Raw genomic sequence first — 19845 nt, forward strand, 5'->3', positions numbered from 1 at the left:
AGGCCACAGTCATGCCAGCCTTAAGGGCACAAAAATCCCTTTTCTCATATCACATAGCTGAGACAAAATGGCTTCTCCAAAAAAGAAAAACTTTACTAAAATCCGGTGGGGAAATAAATTATAGAAACTATATACACATAAAAACAGCCATGCTTGCAAAGCTGCAGCCTTGATAAACAGCTGTCCACAGACACAGCACTAAACTTATCAGTCCCTCTGTATTGGCGGAGCTGGTTCAGCTGAGTCGGACTTGGTGTCCTGATTCTTTAAGAGCTGGTCAAAGGACATGGTGAGTCTTGGTCTCGGGCAAACACAAAATGATTCTTCTCAAACCATGAAGAGTCTGTGTTTTGTTAGTAAGATTCCTTTGTACTCCTGATTCTGACCTATCCCCACGGTATTCTGGACTCTGGAATTTGTAAGATTCCTCTAGTTCTTCTGGCTGCTGTGGAGAGAAAACGGTTCAGGCACTGGCATGAGCACTCTATTCCGACAAAATCAGCTGGGGTGTTGGACAGGGGCATGCCTGGGGGTTGGGGGTGGGTTCCAGACATGAAATAGGCTCAGCAGTGCCGTCTCCAGCTCCTGGGCCTCACCACAGCACTCTTCCTGAGGGAAAACAACTTACCTGATGGCCAGAGTCAGACTGTGGTACCAGTGCGACAGCTCCTCCTGGTCTGTGGACATAAGCAGTAGCTTCTCCTGGGGAAAGGACAGCTAGAGAGAGATCACCTCTTAGCACATGGCTCAGAAAGGCCCAGCCTTAAGCCAAAGGCCCTGCTGTTTCCATGGCAGTAATTTAGGGCTGAAGTGGGAACCAGGTATGAACCCCAAGCCCTGGTATCCTCTCAGTGCAGGTGACTCAGTTCCTATGGGGGGGGCTTAGGCCAAGAAGATGAGTAGTGCAAGGCATTTGGTATATTTTGGGCCTTTCCTACCCTGCCTAGGGCTCTTGCCTGTTACTTACGCTGAGCAGTCCACCACAAGGGCCTCCTGAGTGGCCAAAGACCCTGTGGAGTTGACACTCGGCCATGGGGTAGAGGGCCCGGCAGGCAAAGGTGCCACTCTGCAGCAGATGCAGTGGGGGTCGAGGCTTGGCCATGAGGAGTGCATCAGAGAAGAGGAAGAACATTCGGGGCCGAGGCTCCCCTTGGGGAGGCACCACCAATAGCCATCCCTGGCGTAGGAACCAGCGACCTGAGAGGTGGGAGATGCGTTATTCTGATGCAGCTTCAGGACTACAACCCACAGAATAAAAGGAAAGGGAGGCTGAGAAAATGGGAGCCGGGTGGAATGTGCTGGCAATAGAGGATGGGGGTGAGAAAAGGGCGGTTTGCAGATTAAGGGGAAGCATGCACATGGACTACCTGAGATGAGCCCCTTTGCTTGCCGTCCGCTGAGCAGAGCCTGGACACGCCGGAGATGCTGTTCATTCTTCTGTTTCTGACCGATGGTGTGGACTCTCTGGACAGTCTCACTTATCAGCCGGGCAGCCCCTAGAATGATATTCCACGCCCCACTCCCAGCACAACTTTGACTGTGGGTGAATGGTGATGGTGAAAGACAGGCTAATCCAGACAGGACTAGGGTCAGAGTCTAATGTCTTGGAAGAGTAGAGGTAGGGCAGTAGGAACATTGTATACACGTCATTGGAAGATTGGGGCATATCATACATGGTTGGAGGTCAGAACCAGAAAGGGAACAGAAGAAGCAATCTCCAAGAAATGCTGTGGAAGAGCAAGAACATACTTGTGAGCTGTTTGTGTTCAGGGCTGTTGGGACCTGTGTTTTCAGCCAAAGCAACAGCAAGATTCTCATACCTGGAATTAGAAGTCTATGAGGGGAAGTAGAGCTGGGCACAATTTCCTCTGCCTGACACAGATCACCCCCTGTACAAACTTCAGTTGGGGAGCCAGGGAAGACCTGCCTGTGGCTGTTTTACCCCCCTCTTCCATCTGGGACTCAGAACCTGGGTTCACTCCATATGACCCTCTTCCATCCCACACTGACGAGTCAGGGAGGCAGACCGTACAAGTCAGGAGACCAGATCCCAAGGTGAAAGTTAATCAACCCAAGGAGGATGCTACGAACAACTGAGTATAAGTTCTTAACTCATTCCCAGGGACAGAAATTCTAAGCCTTTCATCTCCAGAAACCTTGTTACTAGCCTTATCACAGACCCCTCACTTCAGCTTAAGTTAAACAATCCCAGCTAAGGGCGTGAGGCTGCACAGCCCAGGTACTCCAGTGGGTTCACATTTACTCTTGCAGGAAATTTTGAGGAGCAGTTTGTCCCAGGAGAGAGACCGTGGGACAGATCCCATGAAATCCCACAGAGATTGAGAGCAGCCATCGTACAGACGCAGAATTCTAAGAGAAGTTGGCTGAGTCAGGGTGAGTTCACTCACTGTTGGAGCCTCTGCAGAGGCAGAGGGAGCAGGTCCTGGAGCTGAAGGCCCCCAAACTCAGGGCGACCTTCCTGAAGTCGCACAAATCTCCGGAAATGTTTGCTCTTCTTTAGCTGCTCCTAGAATGACAAGCAAAGGGTTGGCAGCAGGGAGAGAAGCCCCCTCCTTACATTGCATTCTTCTGTGTACACATCCCAGGCCCTCAGGAAGCTGTATGCTCCTGAGAGAACCCCATCCCACTACTGGAAACTTAACCTAGAGCTGGGCATCCACAGGGCTCTATAAATGCAAGAATAATATGAATGAAATTTGGGTCTCCAGATAAAGAGGAAATGTACAAAGGACAAGGGTAAGGACTTGAAGTTATCAAGTTACCTGCAGGATGGTTCGGGACCTCTCAACATTGGCAGCAAATTGGATGTAGAGCTCCAGGTGGTTGCAGAAGCCCTCCAACCCCTGTCCCCAGCGCCCTCCTTCGAGGTAGGGAAGCAGCTCTCTGTGTGGGTCAGGACAATAAAAGAGCAGCCCAAGAACTACTCAAGCACCACCTCTCTTAATTCTCATAACCCTGCCCTGGAGATAGTACTGCCCCATTTTGTGGGAGGGGACTCAGTGGATATGAATCTGAGCGAACTCTGGGAGATGGTGATGGACGGGGAGCCTGGAGTGCTGTAGTCCATGGGGTCGCAAAGATTCCCACACGACTTAGCGACTGAACAGCAAGTGGCTGGAGAACTGGGGCAGATTAAGGCACTGGGCCAAGACCACAGGGGAGTTAACTGGCAGACTCTGGATGTGAACCTGGATCTCCCCTACTCTGAGCTCTCTGCACTGCCAGAAACCAGGTCTCCCTCCTCCTCTCTCCCCACTCCCCTTCTACTCACAGGCTGGCACCGTAAATGAGTTCCCAGGGCCCAAAGAGGGCCTGGAGCTCTGGTGGTCGCAGGGTGCCTTTGGCTCTCAAAATTCCCACGAAGTACTGCAGAAGAAGAGAATACCGGTATGTAGTCCGCAGAAAGAGGAGGCTGGTGCCAAGGCGCCGCTAGGTCACCGACCTCGTAGGCACCCTCCCACTCCCTGGGGTCCCCGCCCCCTACGGGAGACTGTGGGGTCCGCACCGTGGCCACCAGCCCCAGCTGTTCCTGGTAGCGCCGCTCGGTCTCCAGCAGCTCCCGGGCAGTGCAGGCGCGTTTCCGCTCCCAACGGGCACGCTGCTCTTGCACCGGGCACCGGGCACCGGGGGCCGGGCTCTCCATGCCGGACTGAGGGGTTGCCACTTCCAGACGTAGCCCGCCGGAGATTCGAATCCAAACGGACCCGGAGGCGGGGCTGCTGGGGCGGGCCCTTGAGGGGAGTGCGCCCCCTGGCGCCTGGAGGATGTGCGCAGGCGAGGGCATGCGCAGCGGCTCGCTAAACCGCATCAGGTCAGTGCCACGGCGGCGCTGCAGGTATGCGGCTCTTGCCAGGGCCGAGCAGGGTGCGGCAAGTGGGTGGCCCTCCTTTGAGTGGCACTAAGTTGGGACAGCAGCCTGGACTTTGAGTCAGGATACTTGGAGGTTTAGACACTGGCAGGGTCTCAAGTGTCCCACCTGTAGAATTGAGATTCTGTCGTGGACCCGTGCCAAACGCTGGGGTCCAGCTGTCCCCAGTCTTTTCACCACTAGGAATCCTCACGGGTCACCAGGTTTTGAATATTTTGGCCGCTGGACAAAAGTTCCTCGGTTTTAAGTCACTAACTCGTTTTCTCGTTTCATACTGATCCAAAGCCTGATAGCCAGTTAGCTTCCGGTCAGCAAATGTCAGTAACTAACCTGGTGGGTCGGAATTGCTGTAATTCTGGCCAAAGGTAAAAGCTTGGAGTTGATTAGCCTGTGTTACCTAGTCAGAGATAAAAGGTACTACATTTTCCTTACTTAGGTCTTTCTGAAAACTGACAGTAGCCCTGGAGGGTAAATTAGCAGTGCCATTTTGTCAGTATGTATGAGATATCTTAAAACGTGCCTACTCTTAATGACCCAGCAATTCCACTTCTAGTAATGCATCCTAAAAAAACAGATATGTGGACAAAAATATATATACTAGGATGGGTGGCAAAATGTTGTTTGTAACAATAGAAAACTGAAAGTCACTTTAATGCCCAATGGTAGAGAATTAGCTAGGAAAATTATGGTATGGCCATTTGAAGGAATGATATGAAAGCATTGAAAATGATGTAAAAAAGCCATTAATTTGGGGAAACACTTAGTATATTGCCGAGAGGAAAAAAGCAGGCCATAAAGCTGCATAATATGATCTATTTAGGTATAATCAGGGAAGCCTGGTGTGCTGCAGTCCACGGGGTTGCAGAGTCAGACATGACTAAGCGACTGAACAACAACAAAATATATGACTGGAAGGATAAACAATCAAAAAGTAGTTGTGGTTTTTATCTCTGGGTGATGGGACCAAAGATAATTCAACAAATATTTATGAAGCACCTAAGCTGTAAGAGGTACTGGATCACTAAGGTTAAAGGGGTGAATGGGATAAAAAGTGTGATTTTTAAAATTCCCTTATACTTTTCTGCTTTCCTCAAGTTTTCTGCTTGAGCATGCATGTGTTACTTTGTAATTAGAAAAAAAGAAAAAAGTGGTATTAAAACCCAAAATGTTAGTTAGAAACCTTAGGCCCCATTACTACCACTGATAACTCATAGGAATCCAGGCCCAAAGCCAAAAACCAAGATATTGTCAGGGTTCTGAGGTCACCTCTAGCTCTCTGACATTCTAAGAATTCTGAGGAAAGAGAAATGCTGGACTTAGATCAGGGAAAAACAATTTGAAGAGCTTGGTGGAGGTAAGAGAGTTTGGGTCAGACTGTACCTTGGACGGGTCACAGGGGAACTGGTGATACCATATGGGTGGAGGACTGGTTACAGTCTCAGGTGGATGTGGGACAGTCCACACTAAGAGCTGCAGGGTGGAAGGGGACAGGTCATCTCATGATAACTGGCATCACCATGAGCCCCGGTGATGAGAACAGAGCATAACCCCTGGGGGCACAGTTGATGATGAGGGTGTCTGGATGTCCTGCCAGTGTGTGAGTATGCTTTAGGTGGATGGAAGAGGAGATGGGAATAGAGTCAACTGTGAGCTCAGGTGGGGAAATCATTCAACTTTTGAGGCAGAGGAGGGCAAAGCTGAGCAAGACACACTGAGGACACTTGGAGACAACTGATTCCCTGGAGACCAAGTGTCCCACAGAGCAAGTCAGGCACACCACAGTCTGCCTGGAACTGACTCAACCCACAAGCCCTCCTAAAGCTAAAGGAAGGGGCAGGGGACAAGGAAGAAGATCAGAGGGCAGTCAACAACCTCTCTATCCTTTAAATTTTATTTATTTTTTAAAATAAAATCCTGTGGCATGTGGGATCTTAGTTCCCAGACCAAGGATTGAGCCCACACCCCCTGCATTGGAAGGTGGACTCTTAACCACTAGACCACTGGGGAAGTCTCTCTATTCTTAAAATATATTTTATTTAAAAAAAAACGAAAATAAAGGAGTGAAGGTGATTCTTTGGTGGTCCAGTGGTTAGGACTTGGTGCTTTTACTGCTGGAGCCCGGGTTCAATCCTTGGTCAGGAACTAAGATTCTGTAAGCTGTGTGGCACAGCCAAAAAAAAAAAAGAAAATTTTTTTTCTCTATCCTTTAATTGCCCTTAATCTCTGTTTTCAACTCACTGGCTGCTGGAGACGCTCTCAGGATGCTTTAAACAATAACCACCAGTCATTCCACAAAAATCAAATGCCTTGTGACTTCCCTGGTGGCCCAGTGGTTAAGAATCCACCATGCAATGCAGGGGACACAGGTTTGATCCCTGGTTGGGGAACTAAGATCCCACATGCTGCAGGGCAACTAAACCTGAGCACCGCAACTGCAAAGCCTTCACCACACAACTAGAGAGTTCATGGACCCCAACGAAAGAGCCTACAAGAGGCAACAAAGATCCCACATGCCGCAACTGAGACCCAAAGCAGCCAAATAAATCAATATTTAAAAAATATTAAATGCCTCTCATGCATCAGGTCCTATGCTAGGCATGAAGATGGGGAACAAGAGGAATGTGACCCATGCCCTTATGAATGCTTTTAGTCCAGCATGACAGACATGGTAAGGAGTCACCATAAAGTGAGATACACATTACAAAGGAAATACAGGCTTCTCTGCATGCAGGAGGAAGGGACTGACCCTAATCTAGGGGTCAGGGAGGCTTCTCAGAGGAAGTAACATGTGAACTGAAGGATGCCAGGAGAATAAACAGAACAAAGCTTGACTAGGCAGAGCTGGCAGTGTGGGTGAGGTAGAAAGAAAAATAGCATGGATAAGGGATTGGAGATAAAATACACACACACACACACACACACACACACACACACACACGTGATGCATTCAAGAAACTGCCAGAAGTACACACACACACACACACACACACACACACACACGTGATGCATTCAAGAAACTGCCAGAAGTTTAGTAAGACTGGAGCAGATTGCAAAGGAAAGTGTGATGAGAAAGGAGACTGGAGACATAGACACAGGCTATAGAGGGAATTTATATCAGTAAGACTATGTCACAAACAGTCAATTCAAAGTGGCTTAACAATAATTTATTGGCTCATGTAACTGAAAAGTCCAGATACAGGTTACAGTCCAGATACAGGCTCTAGGGTTAGTTTAGCCCAAGGACTGCTTTCCACAGTTCCTCTCTGTCTTTCATGGTTTTATCTTCATCTTAAAGCTGGCTTCCATTGGGGTTACAAGGTGGCTGCCCACAGTTCCAGAGGTTGCGTGCTTCCTTATCCATGTTTGGACAAAGTGAAAGTGAGTTCCCTCAGTCATCAAATACTTGAAACACAGAGCTTCATTCTGATTGGCCCCACCTAGGTTCAAACCAATCAAGGAAAACAAGGCAACAGCAGGCCTCTGAAGGCCATGTCAAATACTATGGACTTTATCTTAAGGGCAATGGGAAACATTCAAAAGTCTTAAATAGAGAGGAAGATGATATGTACATTTTAGAGAGATCACCCTGGCTAGCTGGACTCAGCAAGACCCATTAGGAGGCAGATGCAGTTATCTAGGTAAGAGGTGATAGAAGTGTAGCCTAGGATGAAACACAAGGATGAAAAGTTTAGAAGGTAGAATCCATAGGGCTTGATGACAATGTCAGAGGTGAAGGAAAAAATTAAAGAAAAGATGGTACCAGGTTTCTGACTTAACACCACTTGGTAGAGGGTAGAAGTAGGTTGGGGGACAGAGGAATTTGGCTAGAGGCCTGTTGAATTTGAGATACTTGTGGGAGATCCAAGTGGGGACATCCATTAGGCAGACGGTTACAAATCTGAAATGAGCAGAGTCCAACCTGGGGATACTTGGCTGTCATCAGTTTACAGAAGCCACGGGAGTAGATGAAATTGCCTACAACATGAAGAGAGGTATAGACAGAAGGCATGAGGGTCTCCAACACATCACCCTGTGTGTTCACCTCAGTTCCAAAATGGCTGATGGTACAGTGGGCTAAATGGTGACCCCCATAAAGATAAGTCCATGTCCTAACCCTTCGAACCTGTGAATGTGACTCTATTTGGAAAAAGGGTTTTTGTAGATGCAGTTAAATTAAGAATCTTAAGATCATCCTGGATTATGCTGGTGGGCCCTAAATCCAATGATAAGTGTTCCTATAAGAGACAGCCAGGGCTGCTTTCACCTTCTGAGATGGCCCACACTCTCTCTGTGGAGTATGTTCCCTCTAAATAAATCTCCTTCTCACCTGTCAAAAAAAAAAAAAGAGACAGCCAGTAGAAGACACACGGACAAGAGAAGGCCATGTGAAGTCAGAAGCACAGATTGAAGTTATGCAGCCACAAGCCGAGGAATGCCTGGAGCCACCAGAAGCTGAAAGAGGCCTTTGAACCTTCAGAAGGAACAGGGCCCTACCAACACCTTAATTTCAGACTCCTCATTTTCAGAACTGTGAGAGAATAAACCTTGGTTGCTTTAAGCCACCCAGTTTGCGGAAATTTGTTATAGCAGTCCTAGGAAAATAATACAGATGGTGATGTGGGCTCGAATTACAGGGCAGTCCCCAGAGCCCCAGAAGGGCCGTGATTTGTCTTTGCTTCCGGTCCACATCTGGGGAATAGGGGGATTTTTCTCCTGCTTCACCAGTAAATAGCTCCCTTCTCTGCAGCCATAGCATAAGCAGAGACATGGCTCTCGATGTCTTAAGACACAGACCCTAATGACCAAAGACCTGGCCTTAAGCAACCACAGAGAAGTGTGTGCCAGACCAAGACAGGAAAAGGGGGGTGACCTAGTCAATCAGCCCTGAGTACACTCTGTCCCAACCTAGGGAGACCCAGGAAACAAGACTCTGGGAGCTCAAACCTGTTCTAGAGTTTGGCAGACTCCCAGTTGCAAAGGCTCGCTCCAGGATCAGAGTCCACATTCCCCACCCAGACCAGAGACACAGTCACACACAGAGACGGAGAGCTCAAGAGACAGCACCCATGGAGAATGGCACTTGGGAAATTTGGGCACCAGAACACAGAGCTGCACCTCGATGTAGATCTGGACTCTGAAATACTGAGAAAACACAGCAGAGACAGAGGGGAGATGTGTGGAGACAGAGAAACACCACAGAGAAGTGTACAAGGAGACCATGACAGAGATTTAAAACAGAAAAAGATTTTGAATGGAAACATTCAAAACATTTGGAAAGGGAGTATGAAATAAAACTATGATTGATGTTGGAGAAAGTTCTGCAACATCTAGAACTCCAGACTTGGAGTTCTCCAACATGCAAACTCCAGACTTCAGGTAGCATGGTGTTCCTGTTCTCTGTCCTTCCCATGACCTCTTCCATCTCAATTAGATTAGTCATTATCACCTTCTGTCTTATCCAGGCCTATCCAATTTAGATATTATCATGTACCTTCCATGTATCTGGGTCCAACCAAGGTTCTGACAACACAGCTGCCCAAGGCAATGAGCTGACCATCAGGAGTGGCTGATTGGATTGCCATGGATGGCTCTTAATTTAGCTCCAGAAATGGCAACCTAGATTGGTAGACTGACTACCTCCTAAGATGGCTGCTTGGAGCATAGCTGTTGTTCAACCATACAAGTTTTGGCATACAGTATGACAGTCACTCTGACAAGGCACACAGTTTAGGGTGCTGTAGAAATGTGATGTCCTACTCCTGGAATAATTGTGGTTTGACATACACAGGTCATTGTCAATGGGCTTCTGAAGGCAGGGAAGCCATCTTAGTCTGGTTTTTCTTAAGCCCTGGCACAGTGATCTGAAAAGAGAAAAATGATCAATAATAAAAGACTGTTGAATATAAGATGGACTCAATCAAATACTGGACCCTGTCCTTATGAACCTCGAGGCTATTAGAGCAGATATAATGTCATAAATCACCTTAATATGAATTTGATGGTAAGCAAATTAGGGAAGGCAAAGAACTGTGGTGGTTCAGTCACCAGAAATCTCTTCCTGTGGTGTAGAGTTGGTCAAGGAAGACTTCCTGGAGGAGATGGCCTTTGAGCTGAGTCTTTTCTTTTTTTTTTTGGAGTATAGTTGATATACAAAGTGTTAGTTTCAGATGTATAGCAAAGTGAATCAGTTATACATACACATATATCCATCCTTTTCCAGATTCTTTTCCTGTATTGGTTATTACAGAATATTGAGTAGAGTTCTTTGTGCTATACAGTAGGTTCTTGTTGGTTATCTATTTTACACATAGTAGTGTACATATGTTAATCCCAACCTCCTATTTTATCCCTCCCCTTTACCTTTCCCCTTTGGTAACCATAAGCGTGTTTTCTAATTCTGTGAATCTATTTCTGTTTTGTAAATAAGTTCATTTGTATCATTTTGTTTGGATTCCACATATAAATGATATCATGGTATTTGTTTCTCTGACTTACTTTACTTAACTATGACAATCTCTAGATCCACCCATGTTGCTGCAAATGGTGTTGTTTCATGCTTTTTTATGGCTCTGTAGTATTACACACACACACATACACACCCCCACATCTTCTTTATCTACTCATCTGTCAATGGATATTTGGGTTGCTTCTATGTCTTGGCTATTGTAAATAGTGCTGCAGTGAACACTGGGTTGGTGCATATATCTTTTCGAATTATGGTTTGCTCAGGTGTGGGATTGCTGGATCATATGATGGTTCTATTTTTAGTTTTTTAAGGAAGCTCCATACTGTTCTCCATAGTGGTTGTATGAGGTGAGTCTTGAATAATAAAAGGAATTTACACAGAGGAGATAGTAAAACTATATAACACAGTAATGGGTATGTAAGTACTGATCCAGAGTGGAAACTGGATGGGACACTCAAGTGGTGTCCTAGAGCCTGTGCTGTGCCAAGCATTACTTCTTTAGATAAGAGGTCATAAGGCTAGGAGAGTCTCCAGAGGGGAGTGGGGTAGCAGGAGCACCCTGGAGTTAGGGGCTAGTTAACAAACCAGATTATAAATGTTCAACATATTTAATTAGCCTATACAACCGTAATGGTGTACGTACCTACTGAATATGAGCCCCAGAGAAGAATCACCTGAGATGGCCTTACTGTCTTCTGGTTTGTCGAAGCCACTGGGGCCTTACTAGAATGTGAGCTACAGAATGGCAGAGACTGTTCTCCAGGTTAGCGCTGCATCCCTAAGGCCTAGGACCATGCCTGGAGGACTGGAGGGGGCTCATCAAATGTTAAGTGAATAGGCAGACTGGGAACCCCAAGCCCATTCTTGGGGTCCTCTCACTCTTCACCTCTTTGCACCCACTTTCCCCCTCCAATCCGTGCTCCACACCACCCCTCAACATAACCTAGTGTGAGATATGGATTCTGTCACTCTCCTGCTCAAAATATTTGGTATTTCTCTTTTGCCCAGGATCCCATCTCCCCCATTTTTTTTTTTTTTTAACCAATTGAACTGCTACTTCTTTAAACCCTGATCAGATTTTGCCAACTTCTGTGTTACTTTCTGAGGAAGAATTCATCTGTCTCCCCCAAATATTATGATAGTTTTGCCCTCACTCACCAGACAGTGAGTTCCTCAGGACAGGGACTGTGTCTTGTTTCCATACCTCTAGCCTGACATATGGTAGATGCTAAATAAACAGAAGAGTGAAAGGCATTCCCAGCAGTGAGAAATAGATGGACAAAAGTGGTCAAAGCTTTTAAAAAATGAATAGTTTAATTTGGCTAGAATATGAGGGAGAGTAGTAGGAGATAAGATGGAAAAGTCTCTTGGGTAAGATTTTGAAGGGACTTGAAGTCAGCTGGAGAGAGAAGATAGGCAAATGGAAGATACTTTGCAGAGTGTGGGAAGCCAATGAAGGTTTTTGAGCAGAGGTGTAATATGATGAATATTAAATTCAGTTTTAACCCATCAGAGACTCGTGAATATATGCAGCTGTCCATTCATATTCAAATTTGCATCCTACCTACCCATCTATCCACTCTCCCACCCCCAGACTCCTCCAGGAGCTTGCCCTACCCCTTTACCTGCTCCCTGGTCCAGCCAGGGATGTATATATGCGCAGCTTCCCCTCTCAGCCAGAGGATGTGGGGGCCCCAGCTGCCTGGGGCTGGGAAGCAGGCCAGGGTTAGCTGAAGCTGGCTGACTAGCAGTCGGGCGGTGCCAGGGAGAACCTGTATAGTGCCAGGTGGTGCCTTGGGTTCCAGGCTGAGCCCATGACCCCGATAACCTTCTGCCTGGGCACATACCTGCCCCTCACTCCACCCTATTCCCACCTTGCTATCGGGGAGGGGGCACAGGGCCAGTTAGACCCACAGGACTTTGGCTCCATCTCCAAAAGGGCCTTCTGTGAGTCAGCCTGCTCCCCTCCAGGCTTGCTCCTCCCCCACCCACCTCCTGTTTCCAATGCACGTACAGCCCGTACACACCATATCCCAGGACACCCCACAGTCAGCCGCATGGCTCCCCTGTGCCCCAGCCCCAGGCTCCCTCTGTGGATTCCCGCCCCTGCCCAAGGCCCACCTGTGCAATTGCTGCTGTTACTGCTCCTTCTGGTGCCTGCCCATCCCCAGAGCCTGCTCTGGATGCAGGGTGCTCCCACCACGGGAGAAGATTCATCTGGGGAAGATGATCCACTCGGTGAGGAGGACCTGCCCAGTGAAGAGGATATACCCGGGAAGGAGAACTCACCTGGAGAAGAGGACCTACCTGGATTGAAGACGGACCCAGGAGAAAGGAATTCTCTGAAGTTAGAGGATCTACCAACTGTTGAGGCACCCAGGGACACTCAAGGCCCCCAGAATGATGCCCACAGAGACGAAAAAGGTAAGGGGTCATCAGCTTTGCAAACCTAGGCTCCAGGAGGTTGGTGCTCCCCCCCATTAAACCTCAGCCCAGGGAGGGATTATTCAGGGAAGGAGAGGAGCCTATGCTCTGACAGTGATTTTTCCCAACCCCAGGAGCTCCCTTACCACTAGCCCCTTACCCCCTTTCAGAGTTAGACGAAGAGACCAAAAAAAGGGACACAGATGGAGAGAGGTATGCAGGAAGAGACAGAAAAGAAAGGGGGAGGTTGGAGAGGAGAAAGAGATAGGAATGTGGAGAGAAAAGTATGAGGAGAAGAGGAAGGATGGGGGGTTGGTACGAGAGGAAGAGCAGGAAGGGTTTGGAGAAATCACCACATCTTCAGTCTACAGATGAGGAAAACGAGAGCCAGGAAGAAGGAAACAGCAGGTAGAGGAACCTGGTATCTTGACCCTCAAGCCAGGAACTTTGGAAAAGGAGATGGAGATCAGAAAGGAAAGAGGGCGAGTGGGGAGGAGGGATGTCTAAAGGAGAAAAATGGTCTACTAATCCGGGCCTGGGAACTGAGGTCTCCACCCACTTCAGACCCTAAGACAGTGGTTGCAAGCGGGGCTAGCAGAATCTTTGTGTGGCCCATCAAGCTGTGGCGTTTTATTTGGCTGCAACCTACTGTGCCTGTTTCTGGCGTTTCTGTTACCTGCTATGCTTTTGTAAGAATTTGAGTTTGTGAACGCTGCTAGTGAGGATGACCCACCTCTTTTTGGCCGATGGGGAGGGCCTGGGCTCAAAAATCAGCCTCTTCATTCTTCTCATTTATGCAGGGAATGGCCACAGTCATTGGCGCTATGGAGGTGAGACACCCACCCCCTACACAGACCCAGTCTGGGCACCCAGCTCTGCTGATGCCCGAACACGCATGCCTCTCACCTCTCATCCACGTCTGCCAGTCCCCGACATCACCCGCTGCCTGTCCCCCGCCAACCCCGACCCCCGCATCCTTTATCTCTGTTTCCCTCCCGGATGCCGCCTGACTCGACCTCATCACTTTTTCTACTCCGCTTCCCTAAAAGTTCCTGATCTTGTCTTCAAACTTCCTGTACACACTTCCCCACTCCAGGCGCTCCGCCATGGCCCCAGGTGTCCCCAGCCTGCGCTGGCCGCTTTCAGTCCCCGGTAGACTTGCGCCCGGAGCTCACCGCGTTTTGTCCAGCCCTGCGACCCCTGGAACTCCTAGGCTTTGAGCTCCCGCCACAACCCAAACTGCGCCTGTGCAACAATGGCCACACCGGTGAGGCGGCCTCGGGGCGGAGCCTCAGGGAAGGGGCGGAGTCTACTTGGAAATGAGGGGACGGTGATTGGAAGTTAGGCTGAGGGTGGGGCGGGCCCCGGCTCACCTGCCTCTCACCACACAGTGCAGCTGAATCTGCCTTCCGGGCTGAAGATGGCCTTGGGTCCCGGGCAGGAGTACCGGGCCCTGCAGTTACATTTGCACTGGGGGGCCGCGGGTCGCCCGGGCTCGGAACACACGGTTGATGGTCACCGTTTTCCTGCCGAGGTGAGCGCGCAGCTGTCCGCGAAGGGTCGAAGTGGGGTGCCGGGTAAGGGCTCTCGCCCAATCCTACCGTGTCTTCTCCAGATTCACGTGGTTCACCTCAGCACAGCATTTGAGGAATTTGACGAGGCCTTGGGGCGCCCAGGGGGCTTGGCCGTCTTGGCCGCCTTTCTGCAGGTACCAGCCCTAGACACCGCCCACCTCTGCTTCTTTACGCCCTCGGGCTCAGAGTATCTTGCCCCAGAAACTACCATCCCCGCACCTGGCTGTCATCTTCATTCCCTCATTAGTTCTTTCATTAACGTCCACTGTGAGCCAGGCTCTGGGCCACAAAAAAAGATCCTGAAACCGTGGATCCTGTCTCCCCACAGCCAGTGAGGGAGGCTGACCGGGTAGACATATACACAGGACACATAGACAAAGAGGTAGTCAGGGAAGGCCTCACAGAGGAGGTAAAACTTGAAGCCTTCGCTAGTGGGAAAGAAAAAGAGATACTCCATGCAGAGCGAAGTACACGCGAAGACTCAGAATATGGCCCATGTGGGGACTGGCAGATGTGGGGAATGGTCAAAAGGAAGAGTCATTTCTCTAATACATTTATAACCCATAATTTCCCCTTTGCAAAATGCACTGAGTCTAGAGAAGCATTTGACCTCTTTGGACCTGTACTGATCAAGGGTACAAACACAATGATTAGAAGAGGCTAGTAGGAAGGAAGGATGGTGAGACACCTGTGGATGGTGAAACATCTGTTAGACTCACTGCCTCCCTGACTCATAAACACCAGCCTCACAGCACTGCAGAGAAGCACCTTGGAAATAGCATGTCCTGGTTCCAAAAGTCAAACTCATGAATTATTAAGGTGAATGCAGAGGTACCATGAACACAAAGGTTATTGGGGTTGTCTGTGGCAGGACCATGGAATACGTACAGAGTTAGTGATAAGCGAGCCTGGAAAAATAAGTAGAGCCCATCATTAAGAGCCTTGTATCCTAGTAAAATGGCCCAGCATCCTCCTCCTCCTCCAATTTGCCACTGAAAATGAGTCCACCTAGTTAGATCAGTTTGCAAAGTAGAAGTAAATGGACTTTGAGGAATAATATATATGATTTTGTGTTTCCCCAGCATTCTCAGAGCTGGGGAATGAGGGAGGATTATGGGAATCCACATCACCTACAGGCCTCCAACCATGACTCTAGATACATGTATTCATTTATCTTGCACTGTCATCTCCTAGGAAGGCCCAGAAGAAAACAGTGCCTACGAACAGTTGCTGTCACGTTTGGGAGAAATCACCGAGAAAGGTCAGTTTGTTGGTCTGGCTCCTACTCTTCATACCCTTGTCATAAAGAACCATCCTTGGGGAGCCTCAGGTCTGAGCATGGAGAAGGGCTCCCTCCCACAGAGAAGGGGGTTGAAGTGTGAACTGGCTTACTGTGACCTTGATAATAACTATGAAGCTGAACACAGCAAACAGGCAAAGCAAACTGCTGCCCACAGGTTTTTTGTTTAAAAATCAAACAGAAACCAAGATAAGATGAAAACCAAATAAAACCAAAAAACAGTGTTTGGAGCTCCAGGGGTTGAGTCTGGAGAGCTAAAATTTTTCTGAGAACTGTTACTCTTTTAAAGCATCAAATATTTGATTTTATTTTAAAAAATAATTTTATTTATTATTGACTGTGCTGGGTCTTCACTGCTGTGCAGGCTTTTTCTAGTTGCAGCGAGTGGGGGCTATTCTGTAGTTGCAGTATGCAGTCTTCTCAATGCAGTGGCTTCTCTTGTTGTGGAGCACAGGCTCTAGGGCATGCGGGCTTCAGTATTTGCAGCATGCAGGTTCCGTAGTTGCGGTTCCAGGCTCTAGAGCACAGGCTCAATAGTTGTGGTGCCTGGGCTTAGTTGCTCTGCAGCATGTGGGATCTTTCCTGGGCAAGGGACTGAACCTATGTCCTCTGCATTGGCAGGCATTCTTTTACCACTGAGCCACCAGGGAAGCCCAGCATCAAATATTTTAAATTTGTAAATAATGTTGTTGGAAATCTTATTTTCCTTCTTAGTCACTCTAGCTCATTTTAAACCTCACCCAGCTGGATCTTACGTTTTGCCAAACTAAAGAGAACTGTGCTTTTTGAGCTTTTGTGTCTGTCTTTTATAGTTATAGGTTCAGTTCAGTTCAGTCACTCAGTCGTGTCTGACTCTTTGAGACCCCATGAATTGCAGCACACCAGGCCTCTCTGTCCATCACCAACTCCCGGAGTCTACCCAAACCCATGTCCGTCGAGTCGGTGATGCCATCCAACCATCTCATCCTCTGTCGTCCCCTTCTCCTCCTGCCCCCAATCCTACCCAGCATCAGGGTCTTTTCCAATAAGTCAACTCTTCGCATGAGGCGGCCAAAGTATTGGAGTTTCAGCTTCAACATCAGTCCTTCCAATGAACACCCAGGATTGATCTCCTTTAGGATGGATTGATTGGATCTCTTTGCAGTCCAAGGGACTCTCAAGAGTCTTCTCCAACACCACAGTTCAAAAGCATCAATTCTTCCGCGCTCAGCTTTCTTCACCGTCCAACTCTCACATCCATACATGACCACTGGAAAAACCATAGCCTTGACTAGACGGACTTTTGTTGGCAAAGTAATGTCTCTGCTTTTAAATATGCTATCTAGATTGGCCATAACCTTCCTTCCAAGGAGTAAGCGTCTTTTAATTTCATGGCTGCAGTCACCATCAGCAGTGATTTTGGAGCCCAAAAAAATAAAGTCTGACACTGTTTGCACTGTTTGCCCATCTATTTCCCATGAAGTGATGGGACCAGATGCCATGAATCTTAGTTTTCTGAACATTGAGCTTTAAGCCAACTTTTTCACTCTCCTCTTTCACTTTCATCAAGAGGCTCTTTAGTTCTTCACTTTCTGCCATAAGGGTGGTATCATCCACATATCTGAGGTTATTGATATTTCTCCTGGCAATCTTGATTCCAGCTTGTGTTTCTTCCAGCCCAGCGTTTCTCATGATGTACTCTGCATATAAGTTAAATAAGCAGGGTGACAATATACAGCCTTGATGTACTCCTTTTCCTATTTGGAACCAGTCTGTTGTTCCATGTCCAGTTCTAACTGTTGCTTCTTGACCTGCATACAGGTTTCTCAAGAGACAGGTCAGATGGTCTGGTATTCCCATCTCTTTCAGAATTGTCCACAGTTTATTGTGATCTACACAGTCAAAGGCTTTCGCATAGTCAATAAAGCAGAAATAGATGTTTTTCTGGAACTCTCTTGCTTTTTTGATGATCCAGCGGATATTGGCAATTTGATCTCTGGTTCCTCTGCCTTTTCTAAAACCAGCTTGAACATCTGGAAGTTCACGGTTCATGTATTGCTGAAGTCTGGCTTGGAGAATTTTGAGCATTACTTTACTAGCATGTGAGATGAGTGCAATTGTGCGGTAGTTTGAGCATTCTTTGGCATTACCTTTCTTTGGGATTGGAACGAAGACTGACCTCGTCCAGTCCTGTGGCCACTGCTGAGTTTTCCAAATTTGCTGGCATATTGAGTGCAGCACTTTCACAGCATCCCCTTTGAGGATTTGAAATAGCTCAACTGGAATTCCATCACCTCCACTAGCTTTGTTCATAGTGATGCTTTCTAAGGCCCACTTGACTTCACATTCCATTTATTTACAAATTATTCAAATTACAAATTATTCAGAAAATTACTCATTTTCTCTTTTGATTCACTCTGGGCTTACATCTGCATTCCAGCATGTTATCACAGTATGCAAAGTAAGAGTGAAGACCCAGAAGGAGGGCCATAGGAGCAGTTCTCTTACTCTGTGAGCCCCAAAGCCTTTTACTTTCTACTGAGTCATGGCCTGTGCTGAGTTATGGGAAGGGATACACTCAGTGAAGAAATAGCCTCAGGGAGTTGGGTCAGCTTGGCTTCTGGGATTTAAAAATGTATTATTCTACCCCAGAGCTTTGGTGTGTGTATGAGAGAAGGTCAATATAGGTTGGACTCCAGCACATGTCCTCTCCACAGACTCTGAGACTTGGGTCCCAGGACTGGATGTGTCTGCACTGCTGCCCTCTGACCTCAGCCGCTACTTCCGATATGAGGGGTCTCTCACCACACCCCCCTGTGCCCAGGGGGTCATCTGGACTGTGTTCAACCAGACAGTAAAGCTGAGTGCTAAGCAGGTGGGGTTGGGCTGTGGTGGTGACATAGGGGATGGAGGCAGAAAGAGATGAAGGGGCCGTGTGGGGGAAGAGGGGGACGTGGACCGTGGAGCCCTGAGGTGCTGGCTGTAAGCCTGTGACCCTTTTGCTTCTGTGTTATGAGCCCACCGCCCACTGTCTGCTGACCTCCCCAGCTCCACACCCTCTGTGACTCCCTGTGGGGACCTGATGACTCTCGGCTACAGCTGAACTTCCGAGCTACGCAGCCTTTGAATGGGCGAATAATTGAGGCCTCCTTCCCCGCTGGCGTGGATGGCAGCTCTAGGACTACTGAACCAGGTGCAGCTTTGTCTACTGATGCTGGGCCCCACTCTCCAGCCACAGGGCCCTCATCCACTCTTGTGTCCTCACTTGTCTGTCACTGGTGGTCACAGCCCCCAGCTCTAACATCTGCTTTTTCTCTTCAGTCCACCTGAATTCCTGTCTTGCTGCTGGTGAGTCTGTGCCCCCTCCCTTGGCACTGTTCAGCCAGGGGCTAGTCAGGACCACCATTGCTACCTCTACGTTTCTGCAGAACAGACTCCAAGCCCAATAGGATAGTGTTGGATCAAGGTGGGGCTTACACTGTCATCCCCAGAGTAAGAGTTGGTCAGAATGAAGCTCAAAAAAACTCCTCCAGTCCTCCTTCCCAAGCAACTTCTTTTGTCTTTAAGGAGGAAAAAGGTGTTTATCTTACCCCTTCTTGTGTACCCACCTCCATCCCTTAGCTGGCCCCTGCTGGAGACACAGGGAGCAGTGGAATAACTTGGGACAGAGCTGGTGGGGTGGGGTGCAGGTGGTAGCAGCTCTGAGGGAATCTTACAGGCTCCTTTTCACTCCCTGAGGCAGTCTCTTTCCTCCTCCCTCCAGGTGACATCCTGGCCCTGGTTTTTGGCCTCCTCTTTGCTGCTACCAGCATCGCCTTCCTTGTGCAAATGAGAAGGCAGCAAAGGTATTATACTGACCCTCTCCCTCAGGCCCAGCCCCTACCTCTCCAAGTGGACTCCAGAGCAGCTCCATGCAAATTGCACGCAAATGAGCTCATCCCTGGTGAGATTTCTGATTAGGCTTCCCTGTTGTGTAGACACCCAAGTGAGACCAAAGGGAGTGTTAGCTACCACCCAGCAGAGGTCACAGAGACTGTTGCCTAGAGGCCTGCCACTTGGAGAATATGCAGAGAAGCTGGTCAGAGGAATCTGAGGGGCAGCTGAAGACTGTCCTGTTCATTACACCACTTCCTTTTAAACCTCCAAAGACATTTTTAAAAATAAATATTTCTAATAAAACCTGTGGAAAACAAATCCTTGTCTCCTAAATCAA

General features: G+C 48.2%; 2 protein-coding genes and 1 long non-coding RNA gene across 9 annotated transcripts; 1 reads left to right on the forward strand and 2 right to left on the reverse strand.

Moving 5' to 3' along the window:
• Positions 1 to 72: 72 nt before the first annotated feature.
• ARHGEF39 (Rho guanine nucleotide exchange factor 39) lies at positions 73 to 3727 on the reverse strand. Of its 4 annotated transcripts, none has more exons than XM_081509876.1 (9): positions 3527 to 3727; positions 3293 to 3387; positions 2784 to 2904; positions 2409 to 2527; positions 1750 to 1820; positions 1368 to 1496; positions 968 to 1197; positions 629 to 702; positions 73 to 445 (listed from the first exon to the last, which is right to left on the reverse strand). In XM_081509876.1, exons 1-9 carry the CDS (start codon positions 3662 to 3664, stop codon positions 430 to 432), a joined length of 993 nt encoding a protein of 330 aa, XP_081366002.1. In that variant the 5' UTR covers positions 3665 to 3727; the 3' UTR covers positions 73 to 429. The 4 variants fall into 4 exon arrangements, with proteins under 4 accessions (XP_081366002.1, XP_081365994.1, XP_081365989.1 ...); XM_081509868.1 differs by having other exon boundaries at positions 73 to 442; positions 629 to 717; XM_081509863.1 differs by having other exon boundaries at positions 629 to 717.
• Positions 3728 to 7031: 3304 nt separating this feature from the next.
• Positions 7032 to 14026, reverse strand: LOC145513532 (uncharacterized). Its single transcript, XR_014059477.1, has 6 exons — positions 13796 to 14026; positions 13513 to 13563; positions 12477 to 12604; positions 9873 to 10118; positions 9381 to 9750; positions 7032 to 7241 (listed from the first exon to the last, which is right to left on the reverse strand). It is a non-coding gene; the product is annotated as an uncharacterized LOC145513532 (long non-coding RNA).
• Positions 10996 to 19826, forward strand: CA9 (carbonic anhydrase 9). 4 transcript variants are annotated; one of them, XM_081509418.1, is made up of 11 exons: positions 10996 to 12779; positions 13580 to 13609; positions 13876 to 14046; positions 14171 to 14313; positions 14395 to 14487; positions 15548 to 15614; positions 18350 to 18507; positions 18681 to 18825; positions 18954 to 18980; positions 19396 to 19477; positions 19610 to 19826. In XM_081509418.1, the coding sequence occupies exons 1-11, from the start codon at positions 12170 to 12172 to the stop codon at positions 19674 to 19676; spliced, it is 1593 nt and encodes a 530-aa protein (XP_081365544.1). In that variant the 5' UTR covers positions 10996 to 12169; the 3' UTR covers positions 19677 to 19826. The 4 variants fall into 4 exon arrangements, 3 of the variants coding, with proteins under 3 accessions (XP_081365544.1, XP_081365563.1, XP_081365552.1); XM_081509437.1 differs by having other exon boundaries at positions 12398 to 12779; positions 19396 to 19471; XR_014059329.1 differs by lacking the exon at positions 18954 to 18980 and having other exon boundaries at positions 12398 to 12779; positions 18681 to 18850.
• Positions 19827 to 19845: the final 19 nt, after the last annotated feature.

The sequence above is a fragment of the Giraffa tippelskirchi genome, chromosome 1, assembly GCF_054371585.1.
Source record: "Giraffa tippelskirchi isolate mGirTip1 chromosome 1, T2T-mGirTip1v1.2.pri, whole genome shotgun sequence".
In the NCBI taxonomy this organism is placed as follows: Eukaryota; Metazoa; Chordata; class Mammalia; order Artiodactyla; family Giraffidae; genus Giraffa; species Giraffa tippelskirchi.